Source organism: Lagenorhynchus albirostris, chromosome 2 (assembly GCF_949774975.1).
Source record: "Lagenorhynchus albirostris chromosome 2, mLagAlb1.1, whole genome shotgun sequence".
In the NCBI taxonomy this organism is placed as follows: Eukaryota; Metazoa; Chordata; class Mammalia; order Artiodactyla; family Delphinidae; genus Lagenorhynchus; species Lagenorhynchus albirostris.
The window spans coordinates 61,044,933-61,070,629 of NC_083096.1; the positions used below are offsets into that span (position 1 = coordinate 61,044,933).

General features: G+C 37.4%; 1 protein-coding gene, 1 non-coding gene and 1 pseudogene across 2 annotated transcripts; 2 read left to right on the forward strand and 1 right to left on the reverse strand.

Moving 5' to 3' along the window:
• The first annotated feature begins 541 nt into the window (after positions 1-541).
• MPC2 (mitochondrial pyruvate carrier 2) lies at positions 542-25,303 on the forward strand. Its single transcript, XM_060142211.1, has 5 exons — positions 542-911; positions 13,961-14,001; positions 22,746-22,830; positions 23,209-23,320; positions 25,088-25,303. The coding sequence occupies exons 1-5, from the start codon at positions 803-805 to the stop codon at positions 25,122-25,124; spliced, it is 384 nt and encodes a 127-aa protein (XP_059998194.1). The 5' UTR covers positions 542-802; the 3' UTR covers positions 25,125-25,303.
• Positions 3,938-4,040, forward strand: LOC132516487 (U6 spliceosomal RNA). The gene has a single exon (XR_009539322.1). It is a non-coding gene; the product is annotated as a U6 spliceosomal RNA (small nuclear RNA).
• LOC132515856 (ferritin heavy chain-like) lies at positions 14,163-15,064 on the reverse strand (annotated as a pseudogene).
• Positions 25,304-25,697: the final 394 nt, after the last annotated feature.

Sequence of the window (25,697 nt, forward strand, 5' to 3'; positions counted from 1 at the left end):
GGAGGCGGAGGCGGCCTCGACTCCTCCCTCTCCTCATTCTCGACACCCTCCCTTTCAAGCCTTTCTCGCGAGATAACGACCACCCTGGAGACTGAGGCAGGTGTGTGCCAGGGCTGCCCTTACCCTAGAAAAGTGGGTTCAGACCACTCTAGTCAAATCCTTAATACTCTGGATAAATGAGGAATAGAGACGGAAGAAGCTGAAATCGGAAGTCTCGCGCTCACGAGTCTCATTCCAAAGGAAGCAACAGCGTTGTGCGGCGTCATCTTTAGTCGGGTCATGGAAGGCCCGAAAAGCCCATTTTATCTAGGGGCCTCCTTAACCAAAGTGAAAGGGGATTAGCGCCGGTGCAGCTTCACTTTCCCTTCTCCAACATGGCCTCCGGGCCAGGAAGAAGAAATTGTAGGTTTGGTCTGGACCCCGCCCACGCCCCGGGGCGGGCCAGTCACCGCGGGTCGCTCTGCTTGCGCAAGCGCGCTCCCGGTAGGGCGCCGGGTTGACTCGGTGAGGCTGTCCGTTTGCCACCTGTTTCCGTGACTCCTCCTCCCTCTAGGCAGTCGGAGACCAGGAGGCGGGCTGGGGGCGGGCCGTCGCAGAGTCTCCGCCCCCACAATCTTCTCTAGGCGCGGGCCGTCGGGCGGTTCACAGGGGAGCAGGCTGAGCTGCCTTGGGGGAGAGGAGGGCGCGAGGCGTTGAGAGGCGTTGAGACAGGGGAAAGTGACGAGCTGCCCTTCATTGCCAGCTAGGGAGGAGCACACGGCCGCTGCCTTACCTGGCTGCCCACGATCACTCGTCCGCAGAAATGTCAGCCGCCGGCGCCCGGGGCCTGCTGGCCACCTACCACCGGGTCCTTGATAAAGTGGAGCTTCTGCTGCCTGAGAAACTGAGGCCGTTGTACAACCACCCGGCAGGTAATGAACCCAGAGTGGCTCCCACCGAGACCTTCCATCCCTGTCCCTTCCCTCCGTTTTGAGGCCCACTGACAACTCTGCTGCTGGAGGCATCACCCACAGCCCCAACCCCCTTCCCTCAAGTGAATCCGTGTACTTTCCCATGCTCCCTGCTTTTCATGTTTTCTTTTCCAGCATCTCTCATAAACTCGTTATTTTCAAGTCTGCGACCTTTGTCGCACCCCTTCCCTTAGGCACAACTCAGACCCTGACCGGGCCTCTGGGTTTGATCCTTCTCCATTTCTGCGGCCAAGAAAGGGTCTGGGCCACCAGGAAACCTCATTCTCTCCTCTTTCCCTCCATGAGTAGTGGTATATTGACCCACGCGGAGAAGAGCTGTCTTTCCACCCTGGAGGGTTTGGAGTAAAGGTCATACTTCCTTCAGCTCCAGCTGACAGGCCTGCAGAAGTGTTAACCGGTTTCTGAGTCAGTGTCATTCCTTGCCCCATAGGTCTAGTTTGTTTAAGTCTATCCTTATTTATGAAATTACTACTGAACAAGCTCTCCCTGGACCTTTTTGTGTGGACAGACCTGGTTTTAAATTCTGCTCTGCTGCTTACTTTCGACGTGACCTTGGGCGAAATCCTAGATCTTAGTTTCTGTAAAATGTGATCGATGTGAGAGTTAAAGATAACGTATGTGTTTGATTCTTCATAAATGTTCAGTAAATGTTAGCTCTCTCTTTAACCTATTGGAAAACAATGTTCTTGTGGTTGAAAAAAATAATTCTTTAAGAAACTGGAAGATCCCAATTCTTCCAACTCTGTCTCCCCACATATCTGACTATGAAGAAGCTCTTGGAGTGTGAGATGGTTACTAAATCTAATTTCCAGTTTGATAATGGGGTGAACTGTGTCTTGGAATTATACTTTAGTATAATATTACTTGTTGCAGTAGTTTACCCCTTATAAAATTGATCTTTAAGGAGAGGTTTTTATTGATGAGGAGGCTTATTTAGTTTATTTGCCTTTTGGTTCTTTTAACACGCAATTTTTGGAATTGTGCTGTGTTTTGTGGCAGAGATTTTCAGGAGGGAGAATTGGGCAATGCTTCTGTAATAATCTGGGCTTCAGACTCAACTGAATTCTGTGTAGTCAACTCTGACCCTCTTAAGCTCTGTGTTTGGGTTGTAGGATAAAGACAGGATAGAGGAGGAGCAACTTTAAACTACTTTAAAACAGAATTGGAGGGTAGTTTTATAGTGATATTTTGCAAGACCTTGGCTTTAACCACGTATAATCATTCTTTATAATACTTTATTCGACTTTTATAATGAAAAGGAATTATCTTTCATTTGAGATTTGTTAGTAGATTGTGCATTTTATCTGTATACTCTTGGACTAGTTCAGTTATTGTAACCCTTTTTTTCAGTGTAATGGAAGGAGCATAGGCTTTGAAGCCAGACTGACCTGGATTTGAATCTTGGCTGTGTGACCTTGACCCCAACCTTTAGTTCTAATCTATGAAATGGGGATAATAATTATCACCATTTAAGGATTGCTGTGAAAGTTAAGTGATGTATTGTCTGTAAAACATGTAGCAGTGTTTGCACGTAGACTCTCAACAAATGTTGGTGTTAGTTCCCTCTTATTAAGCTTTTCACCAATATGCAGAGTAAGAATACCTATCCTCTTATTAAGCTTTTCACCAATATGCAGAGTAAGAATACCTATCACTGCAAAATTATTTGTGATTAAAATGTTGTAGGGTAGGCACACCATTGTAGAAATGAAGAAACATGAAAAATATAACTGTTGATTGATTCATAAGTATTCAATAAAATCTGAGGAAATACTGATTATTGTTCCAAGAGTCATCAGAGTGAATATTCAAGGATTTTGCATACTATTTTGCATAATAGTATGTTATTGAATCATTATATTAAACATTAGAGTAGATTCACATACTGGAGGTTTTTACAGTAATATGCAAGGCTAAATTTTTGAGATTTCATTGTATCATTGACAAGTACGTTGAGACAGGTTACAAGAATATGTCTTTATATAAATATATATTAGAGTAGAATATTGCATTATATATAGAGTTAGACCTGTGGCCTTCATCATCCATTTATCTACATATTGTCTCTGGCACAGAATGATCTACTTCTGTAGAGTCAGAATAGTGTTCTATATACATACAGAATCCTAAAGAGGCTACCAGAAAACTACTAGAGCTAATCAATGAATTCGGTAAAGTAACAGGATACAAAATTAATGCACAGAAATCTCTTGCATTCCTGTACACTAATGATGAAAAATCTGAAAGAGAAATTAAAGAAACACTCCCATTTACCATTGCAACAAAAAGAATAAAATACATAGGAATAAACCTACTGAAGGAGACAAAAGACCTGTATGCAGAAAACTGTAAGACACTGATGAAAGAAATTAAGTATGATACAAACTGATGGAGATATACCATGTTCTTGGATTGGAAGAATCAACGTTGTGAAAATGACTATACTACCCAAAGCAGTCTACAGATTCAGTGCAATCCTTATAAAACTACCAATGGCATTTTTCACAGAACTAGAACAAAAAATTTCACAGTTTGTATGGAAACACAAAAGACCCTGAATAGCCAAAGCAATCTTGAGAAAGAAAAACGGAGCTGGAGGAATCAAGCTCCCTGACATCAGACTGTACTACAAAGCTACAGTAATCAAGAGAGTATGGTACTGGCACAAAAACAGAAATATAGATCAATGGAACAAGATAGAAAGCCCAGAGATAAACCCACACACATATGGTCACCTTATCTTTGATAAAGGAAGCAAGAATATACAATGGAGAAAAGACAGCCTCTTCAATAAGTGGTGCTGGGAACACTGGATAGCTACATGTAAAAGAATGAAATTAGAACACTCCCTTACGCCATGCACAAAAATAAACTCAAAATGGATTAAAGACCTAAATGTAAGGCCAGACACTACAAAATTCTTAGAGGAAAACATAGGCAGAACACTCTATGTAATAAATCAGAGCTTGCTTTGGCAGCACATATACTAATATTGGAATGATACAGAGAAGATTAGCATGGCCCCTGTGCAAGGATGACATGCAAATTTGTGAAGCGTTCCATATTTTTAAAGAAATTATACTCCAATAAAGATGTTTAAAAAAATAATAATAAATAAATAAATAAATCACAGCACGATCCTTTATGACCCGCCTCCTAGAGAAATGGAAATAAAAACAAAAATAAACAAATGGGACCTAATGAAACTTAAAAGCTTTTGCATGGCAAAGGAGGCCATAAACAAAACGAAAAGACAGGCTCAGAATGGGAGAAAATATTTGCAAATGAAGCAACTGACCAAGGATTAATCTCTAAACTATACAAGCAGCTCATGCAGCTCAATATCAAAAAAACAAACAACCCAATCAAAAAATGGGCAGAAGACCTAAATAGACATTTCTCCAAAGAAGATATACAGATTGCCAACGAACACATGAAAGGACGCTCAACATTACTAATCATTAGAGGAATGCAAATCAAAACTACAATGAGATATCACTTCACACCGGTCAGAATGGCCATCATCAAAAAATCTACAAACAGTAGGGCTTCCCTGGTGGCGCAGTGGTTGAGATTCCACCTGCCGATGCAGGGGACACAGGTTCATGCCCCGGTCCGGGAAGATCCCACATGCCGCAGAGCGGCTAGGCCCGTGAGCCATGGCCGCTGAGCCTGCGCATCCGGAGCCTGTGCTCCGCAACGGGAGAGGCCACAGCAGTGAGGGGCCCGCTTACCGCAAAAAAAAAAAAAAAAAAAAAATTGGTCCTGACGAACCTAGGGGCAGGACAGGAATAAAGACGCAGATGTGAGGACACAGGGAGGGGGAAGGGTAAGGAGGGATGAAGTGAGAGAGTAACATTGACATATATACACTACCAAATGTAAAATAGATAGCTAGTGGGAAGCAGCAGCGTAGCACAGCGAGATCAGCTCGGTGCTTTGTGACCACCTATAGGAGTGGGATAGGGAGGGTGGGAGGGAGACGCGAGAGGGAGGGGATATGGGGATATATGTATATGTATAGCTGATTCACTTTGTTATACAGCAGAAGCTAACATAACATTGTAAAGCAATTATACTCCAATAAAGATGTTAAAAAAAAAAGAAAAAGAATAGAGTTCTAACCAAATGTGTGTCCTAGTAAGTTCAGTTCTCATAAGATACGTCACTCCCCCCACCATCTCCTGACTATAAAAGTATTTGACTCGACACTAACCAGCTGCATAGCTACCCTCTAGATATTTGTTCAAAGAAATAACCTTGAAGTCATGCTGCCCAGTGTTTACTTAAGAGCTTAGTTGGGGAAAAAAATTATTAGTGGAGTGTCATTCCTTTGTATGTATGAGCTCCAAAATGGGGTGAATCATCCCAAAGCGTGCACAAAATGAAACTGGAATGTAGGAAGAAAACAAGAGGACTTCTATTAATACTTACTATTACTTTATCTTTTTAAAGTTTACAATATAAAAATAAATTAGTACACATATATATATGTATGTGTAAATAGTCCCTTTATTACGATGGTTAGACTTAAGATTTTTCAACTTTACAAGATGGTTCAAAAGCAATACAAATTCAGTAGAGACTGTACTTTTTTTTTTTTTTTTTTTTTTTGCGGTACGCGGGCCTCTCACTGTTGTGGCCTCTCCCGTTGTGGAGCACAGGCTCTGGACGTGCAGGCTCAGCGGCCATGGCTCACAGGCCTAGCCACTCCAGGGCATGTGGGATCTTCCCTGACCGGGGCACGAACCCGTGTCCCCTGCATCGGCAGGCGGACTCTCAACCACTGCGCCACCAGGGAAGCCCAGATATTGTACTTTGAATTTTGAGCTTTTCCTGGGCTAGTGATATGTGGTACAGTGCTCTCATGTTGCTGGGCGGCAGCAACGAGGCACAACTCACAGTCCATCATGCGGTAAACAATCAGTACGTCCATTCTGCACCCCTATAGCCATTCTGTTTTTCAGTACAGTATTCAATAAATTACATGGGATATTCAACAATTTATTATAAAGTAGGCTTTGTGTTAGATGATTTTGCCCAACTGTAAGCTATAAGTGTCCTGAGCATGTTAAAGGTAGGCTAGGTTAAGCTATGATACTTCAGTAAGTTAGGTGTATTCAATAAATTTTCAATTTATGGGGCTTCCCTGGTGGCGCAGTGGTTGAGAGTCCGCCTGCTGATGTAGGGGACACGGGTTCGTGCCCCGGTCCGGGACGGTCCCACATGCCACGGAGCGGCTGGGTCTGTGAGCCGTGACCGCTGAGCCTGCGGATCCAGAGCCTGTGCTCCGCAATGGGAGAGGCCACAACAGTGAGAGGCCCAAAAAAATTTCAATTTATGATATTTTCAACCTTCAATGGATTTATTGGGATGTAACCCCATCATAAATCAAGGAACATCTGTACACAACTAAATTCTATGGAGTCTATATGTATTAATTTATATATATGTATATATATGCACTGTATATAGGGGATGTATGCTCAAAAAAAAATTTTTTTAACTGATGGGGCAATGTGTTCAAAAGAAGTTAGGAGACCTCAGCCCTAAAGAGTCCAGAGAGTCTCTAAAGAGTTATATCTCGGGAATTCCCTGGAGTTCCAGTGGTTAGGACTTGGTGCTTTCACTGCCATGGCCCGGGTTCAATCCCTGGTTGGGGAACTAAGATCCCACAAGCCGCGTGGTGTAGCAAAAAAAAAAAAAAAAGAGAGATATCTCAATAGAACTGGGGGAAAAAACAGAATTAAATAAGAAATAAATAATAAAAATAAATAAATAAAAACTATCCTTCAATTAAGTCAGCCCAGAAAACAGCTATCTGAGCCATATAATTTTTGCTTACCATAGCTTTGCTTATATTGAATTACATTTTGGCTTAAGTGGAAGAACTGTTGAAAAAATACTTCTATGAAACATGTTGCAGTGTTTAGTTTGCTGTTGCTGAGAATATTCTCTACTTTGCATGGCGTTCTCTCTGGGAAGGCTTATGGGAAAAGTTACTTTAAGATCTTCATAACAGGGATATTTTCATTTTTCCTAGGTAAGAGAATTGGTTTTTCCTTTTTATCTTACAGACCTAGAGAATATTTTTTAAAATAAAAACATACTAAATGAACCATTATTAACAGTGTTCATAAGGGAATATCTTTATCAAAAAAATTCAAAATTAAATGCTCAGGGAATTGATTTTATACTAGATAGTTTAATACAACTTAGTTCAGAGAATATTTTGTTTTATTTTATGTAAATAAAGCCAAATGGGGATCAAATAAATAACCAGTGTAGAAACCCACACAGTTATGTATTAACATGGTTATTTAGCGTCTCTGTTAGAACATTTTCTTCCTACAGAGATTATCTGAAGAATTTTAATGCCAGTCTAGGATAGACATCTAGATATCTATATCATATTAAATATATCTGTATTATATACCATGTATAATACATCTCTCTATATAAATATATTCTTAAACATATTGTTAATGTATATTATGTTTAAATATATACACTAAATATGTAAATATACATATATTATTTTTTACAGTTATAACCTCTGTTACCTTAAAATTAAGGAATGAGAACCAAAATGGAAAGTTGGGATTTCAAATACAATTGTAAGATATTGATGAAAAATAGAATATCTTTAAACTAGTTAGCTCCAAGAAAGTTGAATTATTTAATATTTTTTGAGGGCCTGCTGTATATTAGATACTGTTTTAGCATTTGAGATATTTTAGTGAATAAAATTAAAATCCCTAGCCACAGAGATTTTGTATTCTCAGAAGAGATCATAAAAGTAATACAATCCTTGTTGTAGTTGTTAGTGTGACACTTAACATAACTTTTGCCCACTAACCTGATCTTAAACTAATTTTAAGAAATTAAGACTGTTCATGCCTCATCTAATTTGATTCACTAGATGTACTAAAGGAGAAGCAAGCCCTAAGAGAAGCTATAAATCGTTTGTTATATACACTCTGCTATATATAAAATAGATAACCAACAAGGACCTACTGTATAGCACAGGGAACTATACTCAATATTTTGTAATAATCTATAAGTGAAAAGAATCTGAAAAAGAATATATATATTCAGTTTTATGTATATAAAACTGAATCATTTTGCTGTATACCTGAAACTGACACAAGATTGTAGATCAACTATACTTCAGTTTTAAAAAAATTGTCTCTTATTTCCAAGTCATGTAATAATATTAATATTGTCTATGAGAGAGTGTGAAATACATTTAAAGTGTGGTCTGGCATAGCAGAAAGAGGACTGGGATCAAAGAGGCCTGTATTCTGGTCCTTGCTGTATCTGGAACTATCTGAATATGAGACACATTACTTAACTTTTAAGTGCCTTTTCTTTTTCATGTATAAAAGTAGAAGAATTTGGATTTTCTTTAAGTTTCTTTCTAGCTGTAATAGTCTACAATTTGGTATTTCTGCTAGGACCTTTCTTAGTTTCAGAGGCTTCAAGAAACTCATTTCATCAGGGAAGACTATATAATTATTGTTAGATTAGGTTTTAGGGATCTAAGTTTTTATCCTTGTTGTGCTATGTATTTTATGTAAGTAATTTTACCTCTCTGGGCCTCATTTACCTGATTTATAAAATGAATGCCTGAACTAGATGATTTCAACAGTCTTTCTAAATCTAGAAGTCATTGATTCTTTGTTACTGAAGGAATGTATAAATTTAAAATGTATCAACCCTAAAATGCATATTGGCTATCATAGCTAGTCACTTCACCTGTTATTTTTCTTTGGCATTTTCACCAAAGCCTGTTTAAAATCAACATTTTAAAAATCATTATACACCTATGACGTTCTGGGTGCTATTTGAGTGAGCTCTTTCCAGGGCCTTCCACGAGATATAAAGACTGCTTGGCTCTAAAATGGTAGCCCCGTCATGTTCTCGGTATGAAATCAGAACTAGCTTTAGTACAAATAAAAATGAGTAATCTTTGTCAATATCTGTGTGAATTTGTAAGTAGCTGGCTACATGATAGCAAACAGATGGACTTGCTTAATACAAGGAATGTTAGAGGAAAGTTGAGGGATGTTGAAAGCAGTAAACCAAAGAGAAATGGTATGAAAGGGATTCGGTGGAGTAGTGGACAACATTCAGTAAGAACTTTATTCTTAACATTGGGAGCACCTCAATTCAATATTTGTATATGTGTACGTTTGCATATGTGTAAAAGTTACTTATTCTGTTCCAAGAAGGAAGTCTTTCCCTAGGAAGAGAATCATACGTACAATAAATGACATACTTTCTGGGTAGAATTTATAAAGTATTTCATTAGCAGTCATTCCTCTCAGGTAAGGAAATTAGGAAGTAAAATTATGTCATTGTTTTATTAATAGGTTCATCAAAGTTCAACAAGGCAACTAGATTTGTTAATTTGTTTGAAAATGTAGGTCTCTTATGTCTCTTACATATTTGGTTGTGATATTCCCTTGCAGAATTTTTCAAATTCTTCCATGAAAGTTTGAACTTTAGAAAACATCAGTTTCACTTTAAAAATCAGAAAAACATATAACAACACAAAAGAAAATGACCATTATATTATTATTCGTATTTTTTGTTATGCTTGAAAATAGTTCATAGTTTTACAGTCAATCCTTGTTGCTCATGTATTTTATGTATAGTAGTTTGTATCTGTTAATCCCATACTCCTAATTTGTCCCTCCCCGCCTTCCTCTCCCCTTTTGTAGCCATATGTTTGTTTTGCTGTATAATTCATAGTTTTAAACAGTCAGCATTTGAGGCCTTTTCCAACCTCCAAGAGTGGACTTATAAGAAACAAGATGAAAATGTGTTAATTGTTAGTTAATTCTTTGTCTAAAGGAATGTATATTTATATCTGATGGGGACACACTTCCCTCATCTTGGACTTCAAATTAAATTTCTTAAGAGCTGCTTTTTATTCAATATATTTTCAGTAATTTAAAATTTATGCCTAATCAAGTTTTTTCATTCATCGTAATGAATGTTAACTAGATACTCTATTTATACTTATGCTTATCTTGATTTTAAGGTGTTATAATCACTTCAGGTATCATGATTATTTAATGACTTCATTTTTTTAATGCTCTCCAGTGAGAATAGCTATGTCATTGTAGAACATAAACTATTTTTCCCAGGTCTGGAAAGACAATGTGACATTATATTCTCACTGTTTATGTGATACCTGTTTCCAAATATGTTTTTGTCAAAACTTTTTGTTTTAGGTGAATAACAAGGACCTACTGTACAGCACAGGGAACTATGTTCAATACCTTGTAATAACCTGAAAATGGAAAAGAATCTGAAAAAGAATATAGTTATATATGTATAACTGAATCACTTTTCTGTACACCTGAAACTAACACATTATAAATCAACTATACTTAAATAAACAAATGTTTTTAAACTTTACATTTTAAATGTCAAAATCAGTTGGGATGTTTCCTCATTACCATTTCCATTATTGACTGATTGCTGTTTTCAAGAAGATAGCCTCTCTTCCTGAATTCATACACGTCTATATTTATTTGACTTCTTTACTTTTAAGGTAGAAAATGATTAGCTAAGATAAAATGGAAGGGTGAACTAAAATAAGTTTTCTTTAAAATTTGTTGTTAACCTATTATATGATCATGGGTATTACTAGCTATTTTTTCCTTTTTTTAACAATGAAGAAAACACTGCTTGTTTGCACTTACAGATCTCCAACCCTAATTATTTGTGTCAGGTGTCAGCATCCTCTGATATTTCAGAAAAAATTAGAAATTTAGAATGTCTTATTAATATATATTTGCTACTGATGTTTTTAAATTCAGTGCTTACCAATTGTTAAACTAATTTAGGCTTTGTTTTATAGTTTAAAATTATGCACTAAATAAAATATTTAAACTTCTCTTTGGCCCATGTTCTAGCAAACATAATTTCATGTTTGAAGTTTTTGTTTGGTTCAGTTGTGTGGGAGAAGGGCGGTTTTTATTTTAATATTATCACCTAGCTCAGAGCAGTTGAGTAAATTAGTTACCAGGCAAACCTACTGAAAAGCTTGACGTTCATTAACCCTGAAGGGTCAACCATTTCAGCTCGTAAAGAAACCAGAACCTTAGAGGCATTGCTCAGGAAACAGTTTTTGGGGTGGCAGAAGAGGAAGCATGAGTTTTGAAATATGAAGAGAGGAGTCTGTTGGGGAATCCAAAGCCGGAGACGAAAACAATGTATTGGCTTACCCTTGAGAGATGAAGCCAAGCTTCATGCAGGGATAAAAAATAAACTTGGTAATTGATACTGCATATGACCCTGCGGCTTTGTATATGATAAAGAAAAATAAACCAGGTGTGATGATAGGAATCTCAGAAACTCAAACTAAAATAACCAGAGTTTGAAAAGATTGACTTATAGGATTAGTGCATTATGGCATCAGACTCATGGGAAGAATTTTCAGGAGCCAAAAAGGGAAGTATCATGGCCTAAGAGTAGAGTAACTAATGAGTGAAAGTCTAGTACCAGTTCCCTGATGTAAAGGGAACCTGATGTCCCTGAAATCCCAGCCTTGAGGATGAAGCGGTGTCAAGGCAAATCTGGGTCAAACCTAAAATTTGAGTAGCGTTGATTAGCATCTCTCCTGGATATGGTTAATCCAATTCAATTCTGTTCAAAAATATTATTTGTCAAGAAAAACTAAGAAACAGGCTTTGACTTCTAGACCTTGCCTGATTAAAGTGACAGATGCGTAAATAGATCAGTTTAATTGTTAAGTGCAGAAAACTAGAAGAATAGACACGCTGCTTTGGGAGTTAAGAGAAGGAGCATTTAATCTAACCTGGAGATGTTAAAGGCGGCTTCCTTGAGGAGATGAAACCTTCAATGAGTTTTTGAAGGATATTAGGAATTAGCCAGATAAGGCCAAGTAAGGCCAAATAAGGGGACTAGTAGCTTGTGCTTAGGTCCTTTAAAGCCAGCACTGTGTTTTATTTACCAGTGCATCCCCAGTGCCTACAACACTGTAAAGCATGCAGTAATTATTATGGGTGAATGAATGAGTGGTCTTCTTTGCAACAAATTAAACCTACAACTATGACTGGATCTTAACTTAGCTATGTGCTTTTACTTTTTTTTTAGCTCCATGCTTTTTCAATTTCATTATCTTTTGTTTTGTTCCTAAATAATAGGTTTGAGTCAATTCTATCTTTTAAATGTTATTTATGTGTATATGAACAGAAACATTCCTTGATTATTAATGACAGTGAATGCTCACCCACTGGGGGGAAATTGGATAAATCCATCTTTACCTGCTGGTGCTATTTGAGAAATATTACTGGGAGTAGATGAAGAGAAATAAATGTGTTATATTTGGGTGATGATGCCATTTTAGATGTGATTTTTGTGATCCATAAAAACTATTTATTCTTAAAAAGTAAAGTGGAATATTAAGGCAGAAATAATACACCTAGATTTATAATTATATAATTAGAATATAAATTATAATTAGATTTTTTTAATTTCGAATTTGCTTAAAATCACTGTTGTCTTATGTGAAATTGATTAATTTTTGTGTTAAGAAATAAATGTCTTTTGTTGATCCAGTGTGTTGAGAGCATACATACCATATTAATTTGTATTGGATTTAGCTTTTAAATTACCATGGACAAAGTCTGTTTCTCTCCTGTCACTGTATCCCCTGGAAGGTTAAAAGAGACATATAATTTGGAAGAGTTACAAGTGGGCACAGTTATGTTATGTGGTTAAAGAGCACAAGTTTAAGAGTTAGAAGACTTAGGTTCTAGTTACAATTCTGGGCTTACTAGCCGCATGACTTGAGTAGGTTATGGAACTTCTCTGAGCCTTATTGGTAAAATGAAGGATTCAGATTAGATGATCTCTGGGTTTCCTTCCAGCTCTGAAACGTCATGTTTCTCAAATTCTAGGTTATCTAAGAAACCATAGTCGTTTTCAATACTGTCAACATTTATTGAACATTTTGCACGAGGCAGATGAGTACCAGGATAACTAAAACAAGGACCCTGCTATTAAGGAGCTTACAAATCTAGGCTTTCCACTTTCTCATGTGCCCTTTAAAGTTAGGTTCATTAATTTTTTACTAGAATATATAGAATTTTTATAAGAAGTTTTACTAGAATACGTGGTGACATGTCATTTATAATAATAAATATTAATAGAATTAGTGAATATATAAATATCTGGGACTTCCCTGGTGGCGCAGTGGTTGAAAATCTGCCTGCCATGCAGGGTACCTGGGTTCGATCCCTGGTCAAGGAAGCTCCCACATGCCGCAGAGCAACTAAGCCCGTGCACCACAACTACTGAGCCTGCGCTCTAGAGCCGGCGCGCCTCAACTGCTGAGCCCACAGCCGCAACTACTGAAGCCCACGTGCTCTAGGGCCCACGTGCCACAACTACGAAGCCCACGTGCTGCAACTACTAAAGCCCGCGCGCCTAGAGCCAGTGCTCAGCCACCGCAGTGAGAAGCCCACGCACCACGATGAAGAGTAACCCTCCAGCTCGCTGCAACTAGAGAAAGCTTGCACGCAGCAATGAAGACCCACTGCAGCCAGAAACTAATAGAAAATATCTACTGTGGCTTGTATCACCAAAATTCCATAATTTGTCATTTCCTCAACTTGAAGATTATCCTAAAGTGAAATAACATTAAGTTCCATGTTCAAGGCAAAACGTTAGGAATGGTTTCCGAAACCATCTCCATTATACTTTAGCTAATTTTAATAGTTCACAAAAATACAAATAATTGACAAGGAGATCAAAGCAACTTGTATGAAAGATTGATAGTGTGGTGACTCTCTAAATTTTAACTTAAATACAAAGTATGCAGAAAGCATAGTAAAAATTATTAGAAATGGATTGATAAACCTTTGAGTTTTTGAAATGTGGTGATGGCTATTAAAAGACATATTGAAAATAGTTGGTTTATTGCTAAATTTTTCATTTTTTATTTTCAGGTCCCAAAACAATATTTTTCTGGGCTCCAATTATGAAATGGGTAAGTCTTGAATTTTTGCAGAAGCTACTGAAAAAGATATTCTTTAAAGGAGCTTATTAATTTGAAGTAACTTTTCTGAAGGATATACTTTTAAATGTTCATGGTACGTCTTGAAGTAATTTTATACAAATACTCTCAGATGTATCAGGGTTTTTGGGGGGGGGTACCAAATTACTTTATTTGAAGGAATGGTACTAAGGAAAGGACTTGTAGATATTTTGATACAACTTACAGAAAAGGTAAGGTAACCCAAACATGCATGCACTGCCTTGGTGACCAGGGAAGTCACCCCTGTGGCTATGGGAAGCCAGCCTAAGGCTTAGCTCTCATTATCACTATTTCCCAGAGTGTGCTTGTCAAAAAGATACTGAGCCATGCCAGATTCGGGGGCCCCCATCGTGCGCAAGTTGGTTACGTGGTCACCCAATTCTTTAATGGATTTCACCTGCTCATTCAGATAATGAGTCTCAATGAAGTCACACCAATGGGGGTCATTTTTCTCCGTGGCCAGTTGGTGCAGTTCCAGTAGTGACTGATTCACACTTTTTTCCAAGTGTAGCGCACATTCCATTGCATTCAGCCCATTCTCCCAGTCATCACGGTCTGGTTTCTTGATATCCCGAAGGAAGATTCGGCCACCCCGTTGGTTCTGCAGCTTCATCAGTTTCTCAACATGTTCCCTCTCCTCACAAGATTGGTGAAGAAAGTATTTGGCAAAGTTCTTCAAAGCCACATCATCGCGGTCAAAATAGTATATGGACGGGTAGACTTAGGAGGCGTAGAGCTCCAGGTTGATCTGGCGGTTGATGGCGGCCTCCGAGCCCCGGTGGTAGTTCTGGCGCACCTGTGAAGGGGACGCGGCCGTCATGGCGGGCGGCTGAGGTGAAACAGTGGCGGTGGCTGCGCGGCGCTGTAACGGCGGCGGGGACCTTGGGGCGGTCGGAGGGCGCCGTGAGGTGGTGGCGAGGGCTGGCTCTGAGCGGCCGGCCGGAGCGGGGGACGAGCGCCGGGTTCCGTCCAAGCACTGTTGAAGCAAGAAACCGCGGCGACTCTCCGCGAGGACTGTGGCCAGATGCATCAGTTTTACTGCATAAAGCCTACTACCTACTTTAGTTTTTCTGAACTCATTAGATAGGTGAGAGCCCTTTGGGGAACGTATTGTTATCAAAAAGCTTATAATTATGGGAACATGAAACTTCATTCTAAAATTTTGTGACTATGTAAAACTTTAAATTAATTAGAACACCCCCAAATTAACTTTTGTTATTAATTTAGTATGAGAACTTCAGATACTAACACTAAAATAGAGGCAAGGAAAGTTATTCTCAAAAAGTAGAAGAATTTATCCAAGGGTATATATATTAACATTTGGGAAATGATAGAATATGGGACTTCTGACTCCAAGACCAATGCTTTTACACTATGCCAGAGTTTCCATTCCTAAAGCTCTCATTTAGCTGAAAAGAAATAATTGCGATGGCTGTTAATAACAAATCATTGATTTTATGTTGGAAGGGCCAGTTTGGGCTTAATGCAGTGCTTCTCGAAGCGTCATCCCTGGGCCTGCAGCATTGGCATCACCCAGGAATATGTTAGACATGCAGATTTTCAGGCCACATCACAGATTTACTAAATCTGAAACTATAGGGATGGAGCCCAGTAATTTGTGTTTTAATAAGCCCTCCAGGTGATTATGAGGACTTCTAAAGTTTGAAAACTACTGGTCTGCAGGCTTTTTTTTTTAACTGTAAAAATATACACATAAAATTATCATTTTAACCATTTTTTTCGTGTTGAGTACATTCACATCAGTGTGCAACCAATCTCTAGGACTCTTTTTATCTTGCAGAACTAAAACTCTGAACCCATTAAACAATAGCTCATTTCCCTCTTCCCTAGCCCCTGGAAACCACCATTCCACTTTCTATCTGTGAATTTGACTGCTCTTGGTACCTTATATAAGTGAAATCATACAGTATTTGTCTTTTTGTGCCTGGCATATTTCACTTAGCATAATGTCCTGAAGGTTCATCTATGTCATAGTATGTGTCAAAATTTCCTTCCTTTTTAAGTCTGAATATTTCATTGAATGTGTATATCACATTTTGTTTATTCAGTCATCTGTTAATGGACACTTGGGTTGCTTCACCTTTTGACTAGTGTGAATAATGCCGCTATGAGCAATGGTGTACAATATCTGTTCCAGACCTGCTTTCAGTTCTTTTGGGTATATACCTACGCGTGGAATTGCTGAATCATATGGTAATTCAGTATATTTAATCTTTTGATGAACTGCTGTACTATATTCCACAGCAGGTGCACTATTTTACATTTCCACCAGCAATTCACGGGGGTTCCAATCAATTTCTCCATATCCCTGCCAACACTTGTTACTTTTGTTGTTGTTGTTTTATAATAGCCATTCTAATGGGTGTGAAGTGGTGTCTCATTGTGGTTTTGATGTACATTTACCTAATATGATTAGTTATGCTGAGCATCTTTTCATGTGCTTATTGACCATTTCTACATTTTCTCTGGAAAAGCATCTATTTAAACCCTATGCCCAAGTTTTAATAAAGTTGTTTTTTGTTTGGGTTGTAGGCTATTTTAATTCTCTTAAATGTACTGTTTTAATTTGTTAGAACAACTCGGAAACTCAGCTGTAAATCTAAGTAGTTGAGAATGTTAGAACTGGAATTACCTGTCCCTCAATTTTATGGCCTTAGGCAAGTTCAGTCTCCGCCCTTTTGTCTCATCTATAAAGCAACAAGATTAGAGTAAATTAGTGGTTGGGAGCTATATTTTACAGAGAACTAGGGAGCAGTTCTCTTTTTAGATTTATAAGTTGAGAAAAGCTTCCATCAGTTTAAAAAAGAAGCTTCAATATATCATCTTTAATGATTCTTCTCATACTCTAAGCATTTAAAAGTGATATTAAAAAAAATACTAAGAAATGTAGATTACTATTTCCTTTCTCTTTGCTCCCTACCAACGCTTAAAATTATATATCTGCAAAGTGGAATTAATTGCTGAAATATTGTTTCTAGCACCATTATTTAAAAAGTGAGAACGATAAAATAAATAACTCATAAGGACCTACTGTATAGCAAAAGGAACTCTGCTTAATACCCTGTAATGACCTATATGGGAAAAGAATCTAAAAAGAGTGGATATATGTATATGTATAACTGATTAACTTTGCTGTACAGCAGAAACTAATACAGCATTGTAATTCAACTATAGTCCAAAACAAGTTAATTTAGGGCTTCCCTCGTGGCGCAGTGGTTGAGAGTCCACCTGCCGATGCAGGGGGCACGGGTTCGTGTCCCGGTCCGGGAAGATCCCACATGCCGCGGAGCAGCTGGGCCCGTGAGCCATGGCTGCTGAGCCTGTGCATCTGGAGCCTGTGCTCCGCAACGGGAGAGGCCACAACTGTGAGAGGCCCGCGTACAGAAAAAAAAAAAACTTAATTAAAAAAAATAAATTAATAAAAAATAAGAATGACTTAATGTATTTCCAATAAATTGGGGGCACCCCGACCCCAAATTTACCACAGTTTAGAAGTTTATTGATTTTTACCAATAGCTTTTTTTTTTTTTTTTTTGCGGTACTAGGGCGTCCCACTGCTGTGGCCTCTCCCGCCGCGGAGCACAGGCTCCGGACGCGCAGGCTCAGCGGCCAAGGCTCACGGGCCCCACCACTCCGCGGCATGTGGGATCTTCCCGGACCGGGGCACGAACCCACGTCCCCTGCATCGGCAGGCGGACTCTCAACCACTGCGCCACCAGGGAAGCCCACCAATAGCTTTGATGTTTCTTTGATCTTGTCCATCAGTGTTTTGAAACATTGACAGTATTATATACTCATAAGTGCTTTCTCAACTGTCTCCTTTAAAAATATCTATTTTAAGTTCATGTTGACATCATACATAGTCTCCTGATGACAGCATAGCAATGGAAATTTCTGTGTTTTGTTCTCTGGTGGGGAAACTTTTTTTGATATTTAGTTTATGCTTTCCTTTCCCAGAGCATTTGATAATAATTAATCTATAGTAAACTATATGTGACACGTAGCAGTTGATGCTGCAAGCCACCTAAGTTGTACATTAAGAATTTTAGACTATACTTCTTTAGAGATTTACCTGTGGTCGAATCCTTCTTAGCCACTTCAGTTGAAGCCAAATAATTAATTATAAAGGTCAAAGTGGATAATTCTAAAAAGCAATACTACACACCCTTAAATATTTTATTTTAACTTAAAGATTATAAGTATATATTCATTTATCAATCATTTACTACAAGGCCAAAGCTTTGATTTGTGTATGGATCCACTGGTTTTGAGTTCCACATCATCTGTCTTGGATGAATTATACCGTAGTGCATCCTACATGATTTCAGTTTAGTTTTCTTTAAAGCAGAGCAAGTTCATAGACACTTTCATGATAACAGAAACCTGCTAGATTTTTATGTCTCCCCACCATCTCTTAAATTTTATTTTATTTTATTTATTTTTGGCTGCATTGGGTCTTTGTTGCTTCGCGAAGGGCTGCTCTTCCTTACCGTGCACGGGCTTCTCATTGCAATGGCTTCTCTTGTTGCGGAGCACAGGCTCTAGGTGCATGGACTTCAGTAGTTGTGGCACATGGGCTCAGTAGTTGTGGCTCGCAGACTCCAGATGCGCAGGCTCACTAGTTGTGGCTCGCGGGCTTAGTTGCTCCGTGGCATGTGGGATCTTCCTGGACCAGGGCTCGAACCCATGTCCTCTGCGTTGGCAGGCAGATTCTTAACCACTGCACCCAGGGAAGCCCCTCACCCCCATCTTTTTATATCTGTCTTGTTCACACCAAATTTGACAGCAAGTTTAACTTGCCTTTATTCAATCTGTCCAAAACAGTCACTTTAGATTTCATAGAAATAACAACCCTCTTTCTGTGTTTCACCTGTTTACCTAGTTCATTAAATTAGGTAAATTACAGTAACAAGTAGAACTGGTATAAACAGGTTTGAAGACAAACACAGTGACTTGATAAAAATATAACTCAACTGGTGAGAGCAAAAGTGCATGAGTGCAATACAGAATAAATAGCCTCTAGCCATGAGTATTCAGCCATGGGCATCGTTAGCTTGTTTACAGAAGGAATGGATATCATTGGCTAATCTGGGGAAACTATTATGTGAAGGTCAGTTGAGGGAGCTTTTTTCTTTTTGTTCATAGTCTGTTTGTGCAGACTGGGTTTTATATATATATATATATATTTTTTTTTTTTTGGCTGCTCTGTGCGGCACGTGGGATCTTTGTTCCCCGACCAGAGATCAAACCCAGGCCCCCTCCAGTGGAAGTGCAGAGTCCTAACCACTGGACCACCAGGGAATTCCCGACTGGGTTATAGTTAACTCTTGAACAGTATACCATTTTGTGTGGCTAATTTTTCTCTTTTCTGTTCTCCTTAGGAATAAGTCAAACTATACTTCAAGATTACCTCTGCAGATTTTTAATGTCTATCTACTTGCTTTTCCAGCTGGAACTACTTATATAGACTAATTCGCAGTTTAAAATCTTGAGAACTTTGTTATCCCTAAGCATTTTGGAATTGGAATATTCTGTTATGGTATTTCATTTTTAGCCCTCCTCTAGAAGTGTCATATGACTTTTTTTTACTAAAGGAGAAAATATTGGAAGGAAGAAAGGAAGGAAGGGAGGAAGAAAGGAAGGAAAAAATGTTTTACACTATCTGATGAGTATTTACTCCACCCAGTGGAGATAACCAGGTGCCAGAAAGAATCACACATTTGAAAACCAGTTTCTAATTGATGGAAACACAGAGAACTAACTTGAATCTACTAGATGCCAAACTCTCTGTATTGGGTTATTTAATACATTATCTAATATTTAATCTTCACCAGAAAAAAGGTGTAAAGGTACTGAGGTTCAAAGAACTAGAAATGTTGTAAGTGACAGAGTCAGGATTTGAACCCTCAGTTCTAATTTGACTTCAAAGCCTAGGCTCTTAAACACTTACAGGACCCCCTTTAAAAGTCACTGTGGATCTTTCTGTAATTGGTACTTTCTCCCCATGTTAGGGAGTATTTTACATAACCTTGTGATATACTCCACACACTCTCTGACTCTACAGTTCTATTATTTGAATAAAGTTCATAACAAAGAAGAATAGGAACACAGACCTTCTGCCCCTGAGACTAGAAGTACAGGAAAAGGTACAGAGACTAATATTCCCTTATCTCTGCTTCTCTAAAGATGTAAGCTACTATTTGTTGTTGATAATAATAATATTTTCCAGGCACTATGGTAAATATTTTTGAAGCATATTATCTCATTTAATCATATATCTCTTTTGCAAGGGTAGCTATTCATATTCTCATTTTATACATGAGGAATTTAAGACAATGTGTTATGTAACTTGACCAAAGTCACCCAGCTAGTAAATGGCATAGATTAGATTCACAGTAAGATTTTATAAGGTAATTTACATGAGGTTAGAGTGGTATAGAAGTAGAAAGCGTTTTCTTTTGTTTGTTTGTTTGTTTGTTTTTGGCTGCATCGGTCTTAGTTGCGGCACTCGGGATCTTCATTGAGGCATGCGGGATCTTTCATTGTGGCACAGGCTCTTCATTGCGCCGTCGTGGTGCGTAGGCTTCTCTCTAGTTGTGGTGTGCAGGCTCCAGGGTGCATGGGCTCAGTAGTTGTGGCACACAGGCTCTCTAGTTGAGGTGCGCAGGCTCAGTAGTTATGGTGCGCGGGCTTAGTTGCCCCGTGGCATGTGGGATCTTAGTTCTCCAACCAGGGATCAAAGCTAGGTCCCCTGCATTGGAAGGCAGATTCTTTACCACTGGACCACCAGGGAAATCCCCTAGAAAGGGATTTTTTTTTTTTTTTTTTTAGAAATGCGGGAAAGGAAACTAATATAGTATTATAAATCAACTATACTTTAATTTAAAAAGAAGAAGACTAAAGAGGCATAACATCCAAATGCAATGTATTATCCTGACCTAACTACTCTGGACAAGAAAAATAATGTTTTAAAAGACATCTGGGGGCAGTTGTCAAAATTTAACTATGCACTGTGTATTAGACAACACTGTCTTATCTATGTTAAATTTTGTGATTAGATTGTGGGTATATAAGAGAATGGGAAGATAGTCTTGTTCTTAGCAAATGTACACTAAAATACTAGGGAGTCAAAGGGCATGATGTCTACAACTTCTTTGTAAATGGGTCAGAAAAAAATATATGTACATATAAAGAGAGAGGATAATAAAGCAAATATTTCAAAAAATAGAGAGAGAAAGAAACGTGGGAGAGGGGCCTCAAGACCTCTGTGGGAGAGCACAATTACTAACATGTCCCAGAAAAATAAAATGTATACTCTGAGCATAAACAAAATTATGGCTGCTACCTTCCTCCAAAAGACAATGCTAGTCATCATAGATCTGTTACAGTGTAGTAGTACGTGGACTGAGTAGAATAATGCTAGAAATCAGTCCCTTTCTTCCCCTCTACAACGGCAGTATTCCACCCTGCCAAAGTGGAACAGATATGCAACGGAGAAAATGTACATTGGGACCTGGAAGAAGAATGTAAGAGTGATGATTAGGAACCATTTGGGAAGAAAATCACAGGACTATGGGTGAAAATTAACAAGAAAAGTAGTATTGGTCATGATTTACCTCTACTTATACTTCAGTATTTAACTATTTGCCCCTTTTTTAAGCCAGAATCATTGCTTCCTTGATCTACTGACTTTATTAAATCAAAACCATTTGGATTTGGTTTAAATTTGTAAAAATTCACAAGTATGCATATGTTCTATTTAGGAGAAAAAAACCCTGTGCTGATTTATATTTTTCATGTAAGAGCATCTTTTAGAAACTCAAAAAAACCTGAAAATTTCTTAGAACCATATTTTCTAATGACATATTTAGGATTTGATTTTAAAATTGGAGAAAGGGAGGAGGAGAGGTGATGTAAATATGGCAGAATGTCAATAATTGTTGACTGGGTGATGGGTATGTAGGGGTTCTTTGTACTAGTCTCTCTTATTTTACATAGGTGTGAATTTTTCATCAATAAAAATCATTCTGTTATGTATTCTAATCTCTGCAATAGAGTAGCATAACTAATATTCTAGTGAAGACTCGTTACTAAACTTTCTCAGTGTTGCTGATGGTAGGGTATGATTCTATAAAAAACAGTGTTAAAAACATACCAGAGAAGAAATGAGCAGGTATACTTTGACATTAAAGAAAAATTATCTAGCCAAGAAACTAAAATTATAGCAGAGTTTTCCTGATACTTCCACTTTTAAAAAAGAATAACGTTGCAAGAAACATGAAAGGAGGAATTTATACAAATAGCTTTCAGGCATCTTCCACACCAGTGTTTCCCAACATGCATAAAGAATATATAAATTCTTATGTGAAAGAAGTATCATTTGTAGAACAAAAATACAAATATACTTATAGAAAAAATATATACACACACTACTGATTTTCAAATATATGAAGCTGTTTAATGTGATTAACAAAATACAACTTAATTCAAAAAGCATTTCTGAATTCGTTGTAACTTTTTGTCATGATACATTTTTTCTTAATGCATGGATACTAAAATCATAGCTACAGTCTGAAAATCTCTGAAATAGTTTGTGTTTTAGTTAGAATTGAGAACCATTACTACATACTCATGATGCTTTTTTTTCTTTCTTATGTGTTAATGTGTATTTCCAGGGGTTGGTGTGTGCTGGATTGGCTGACATGGCCAGACCTGCAGAAAAACTCAGCACAGCCCAATCTGCTGTTTTGATGGCTACAGGTAAATTAAATGAATATCTTCCATACCGGGCATTCAATAATTTAGTTTTATATCAATGTACTTAACTGTTTCATGTTTGAAATACATATACACACACTCACACAGAAAGAAATTAGCAGTGTTATCTCTAGAAAGTTATTAGACTATAGCCAAAGAAGGCAGAGGAGGGTTATAAAAATTTCCCTTTGATGTAAGAACTGAGTGTTTTGTGAAATGCTGAATTATAGCAACTTCATTGAAGTCTCAAATTATAGCATTTCTTTGTCCTACTTTGTGTTGTCATAGTCTTATTTATAATTATTTTACTCTAATATTAAATGTTCAAATAAGATTGCGGCAGTACCTATGCTTTTTTAAAAAAAAATTTTATTTCAACAGGGTTTATTTGGTCAAGATACTCACTTGTAATTATTCCCAAAAACTGGAGTCTGTTTGCTGTTAATTTCTTTGTCGGGACAGCCGGAGCCTCTCAGCTCTTTCGTATTTGGAGGTAAGCTTACCACAGATGTAAAAAAAAAAATCTGCCTCAGAAGCCATCCGGCTGGCAATACTTTTTTTTTTAAGATTCATATATAATGCTAAGACAGGATGTGCCTGAAGCAGACATTAAACATTTCTAGAAAGCCTGGGGGTTTGAGTTAAAAGTGTTAGGCAGTATATTACCTAGGTTTTAAATCTGTGTGTTACCTAGATGTACAGCCCTTTGATAGAGTCTCTTTTATTAAGATAAGATAACATATATAATTTAGGATATATTAGGTAATTTTCTGCATGAACTTTTTATCACTTACTTTCAATCAAATATAATAAAGTGAGACTTAAATGTATAGTTATATAGTATTGGAAATGATGTTTAAAGTGAGGCTGCTAGTTTCATTGGAAAGTATGTATTCCGTGAGCATTGGAAATTTTTAAAATTCAGTGATTAATATTATTTGTCAGTGACTGGTTAACACTCTGCAGTGAGCTTAGATGAAGGCTCTGGCTTGATTTGAACCATAGAACCTTCCTAAATTACAAAACAATGTTATGAATAACAACTTTCTTTAACTAAAAAATTGAATGATTTCAGTAAAGAAATAGAAAACATTGAGCTATATAATTTACTTCCTTTCAGAAGGCATTCTATTCTGCAGAGTATAGTACATTTTAATTTCATTCATCTGTACCATCCCTAGCTTTACTAGTAGCTTAATTCTGTAATCTTTTTATAATATTCTAGCACATAACGCATAGATGAATAAATAAACTCACTCATTCTACACAATGCCTGACAACCATTTTTAGGGCTTACTTATATCAATATAAGCTTCAATTAGTACAGAGATTTTATTCACAGAGTACTTTTCTCATGCACCATCTCATTTTGACCTTCTATTAACTCATGATAGTAGAACTATGAGAACACTAAGTGTCACATTCAGAAATATTATTTCTAATATCAGAAATTCAGGTTTAGTTTGACAAAAGGATTTTTGGCCTTTCGGTTACAATAGCAGATTAGATTTAGTTAGAAATATAAATGTTGGACTCTCTGGAGGACTTAGGAAAATACTGTTGAATGTTTGAAATCAGGACCTTTTGAGAAATCTAGGAGGTATGGTAGGCTTCATGGAATAAGTTCCCTCTTGTGCTTATTCAGTTTTCCACTTTATTTTCAGCTGAGAAGAATAGTTAATGAAGCCCAGGGTAATGTAAAAGGGAAAGACTCTGTAGCTTTGTGGTTAATTCTTCTTTGAATTAATGATAATTGAAGAAATTGTCCTTAGTTTCAATAAACTTTAAGTGTTACAACCTCCTAACCCAGTAGCCTGCCTGCATCACAGAATTATATTTTATTTTTAGTGATTAGACAGGCCCATTCCCAATTGATTTTATTCTCAGGAAAGATGCTTTGTGAGTATAAAATTAAAAGTTCTAGATGACCATGTTTTGGTAAACTTTATACATATATTCACGTTTGTCATACTCTTGTATAGTTCCAGAATGAAAATATTCTTACATTAAAATAATATTTTTGTACAGGGAACTGTATGTCAGTTAAGACGTTTTGACAGTTGGAAACCAGATTCAAAAAAGTCCTTGGATTACTCTCCCATCTGCCTGTTTCTCTATAAGCCTCTGGGAAGATTGTATTTACAACTGTATAGCCTCTTGACTAGAGAGAAAGAAGAGATGGAATATGCTTCCCACTCCCTTCTTATTATAAATGTATCTATTGTGATTCATGATTTTTTTCTTTCTGTTTTCTTTATAGATATAACCAAGGACTAAAAGCTAAAGCAAACAAATAAGAGTTCTTGATCACCCTAACAACCTGGATGTGGACATAACCGCTGGGACCTAGTTTGATTTATTATTCAGTTGTCAATGAGGTGATGCTAACTGTGCTAACATTTGTAAGGCATAAATTCTAACTGTAATTGGGAGATAGTACTTGATTCAACAGAAAAATAAAGCAAACTTTTAATAATATTGTCTCTTTACATATTACTTAAGGAATTTATCTATGGATATTAGTAACATTTTTTTTACTATTTGTCCATAATAAATCATACTGCTCGTACATACCACTGGCCTCCTTCTGTTCTAGTCAACCAAAGTGTGTACATCTAAGAGCACACATATTCCAGTGAGTCAAAAGATAGTCGGAAAGTTAAATAATCTGTGTACAGTGAAGGATGATGAAGTAGCTAAAAGTGAAAGGAAATAGAGCTAAAGAGAGCGAGAAATGGGTTGTGGAATGGCCAGCAACATGACACCTCAAACTGTTTTAAAATATTTTAACTTGAAATGAAGAATCTTGTGAAGAATATTATTTTGGGTATATTGTATGAAAGTCTTTTACTGCTACAGAGTAACAAAGG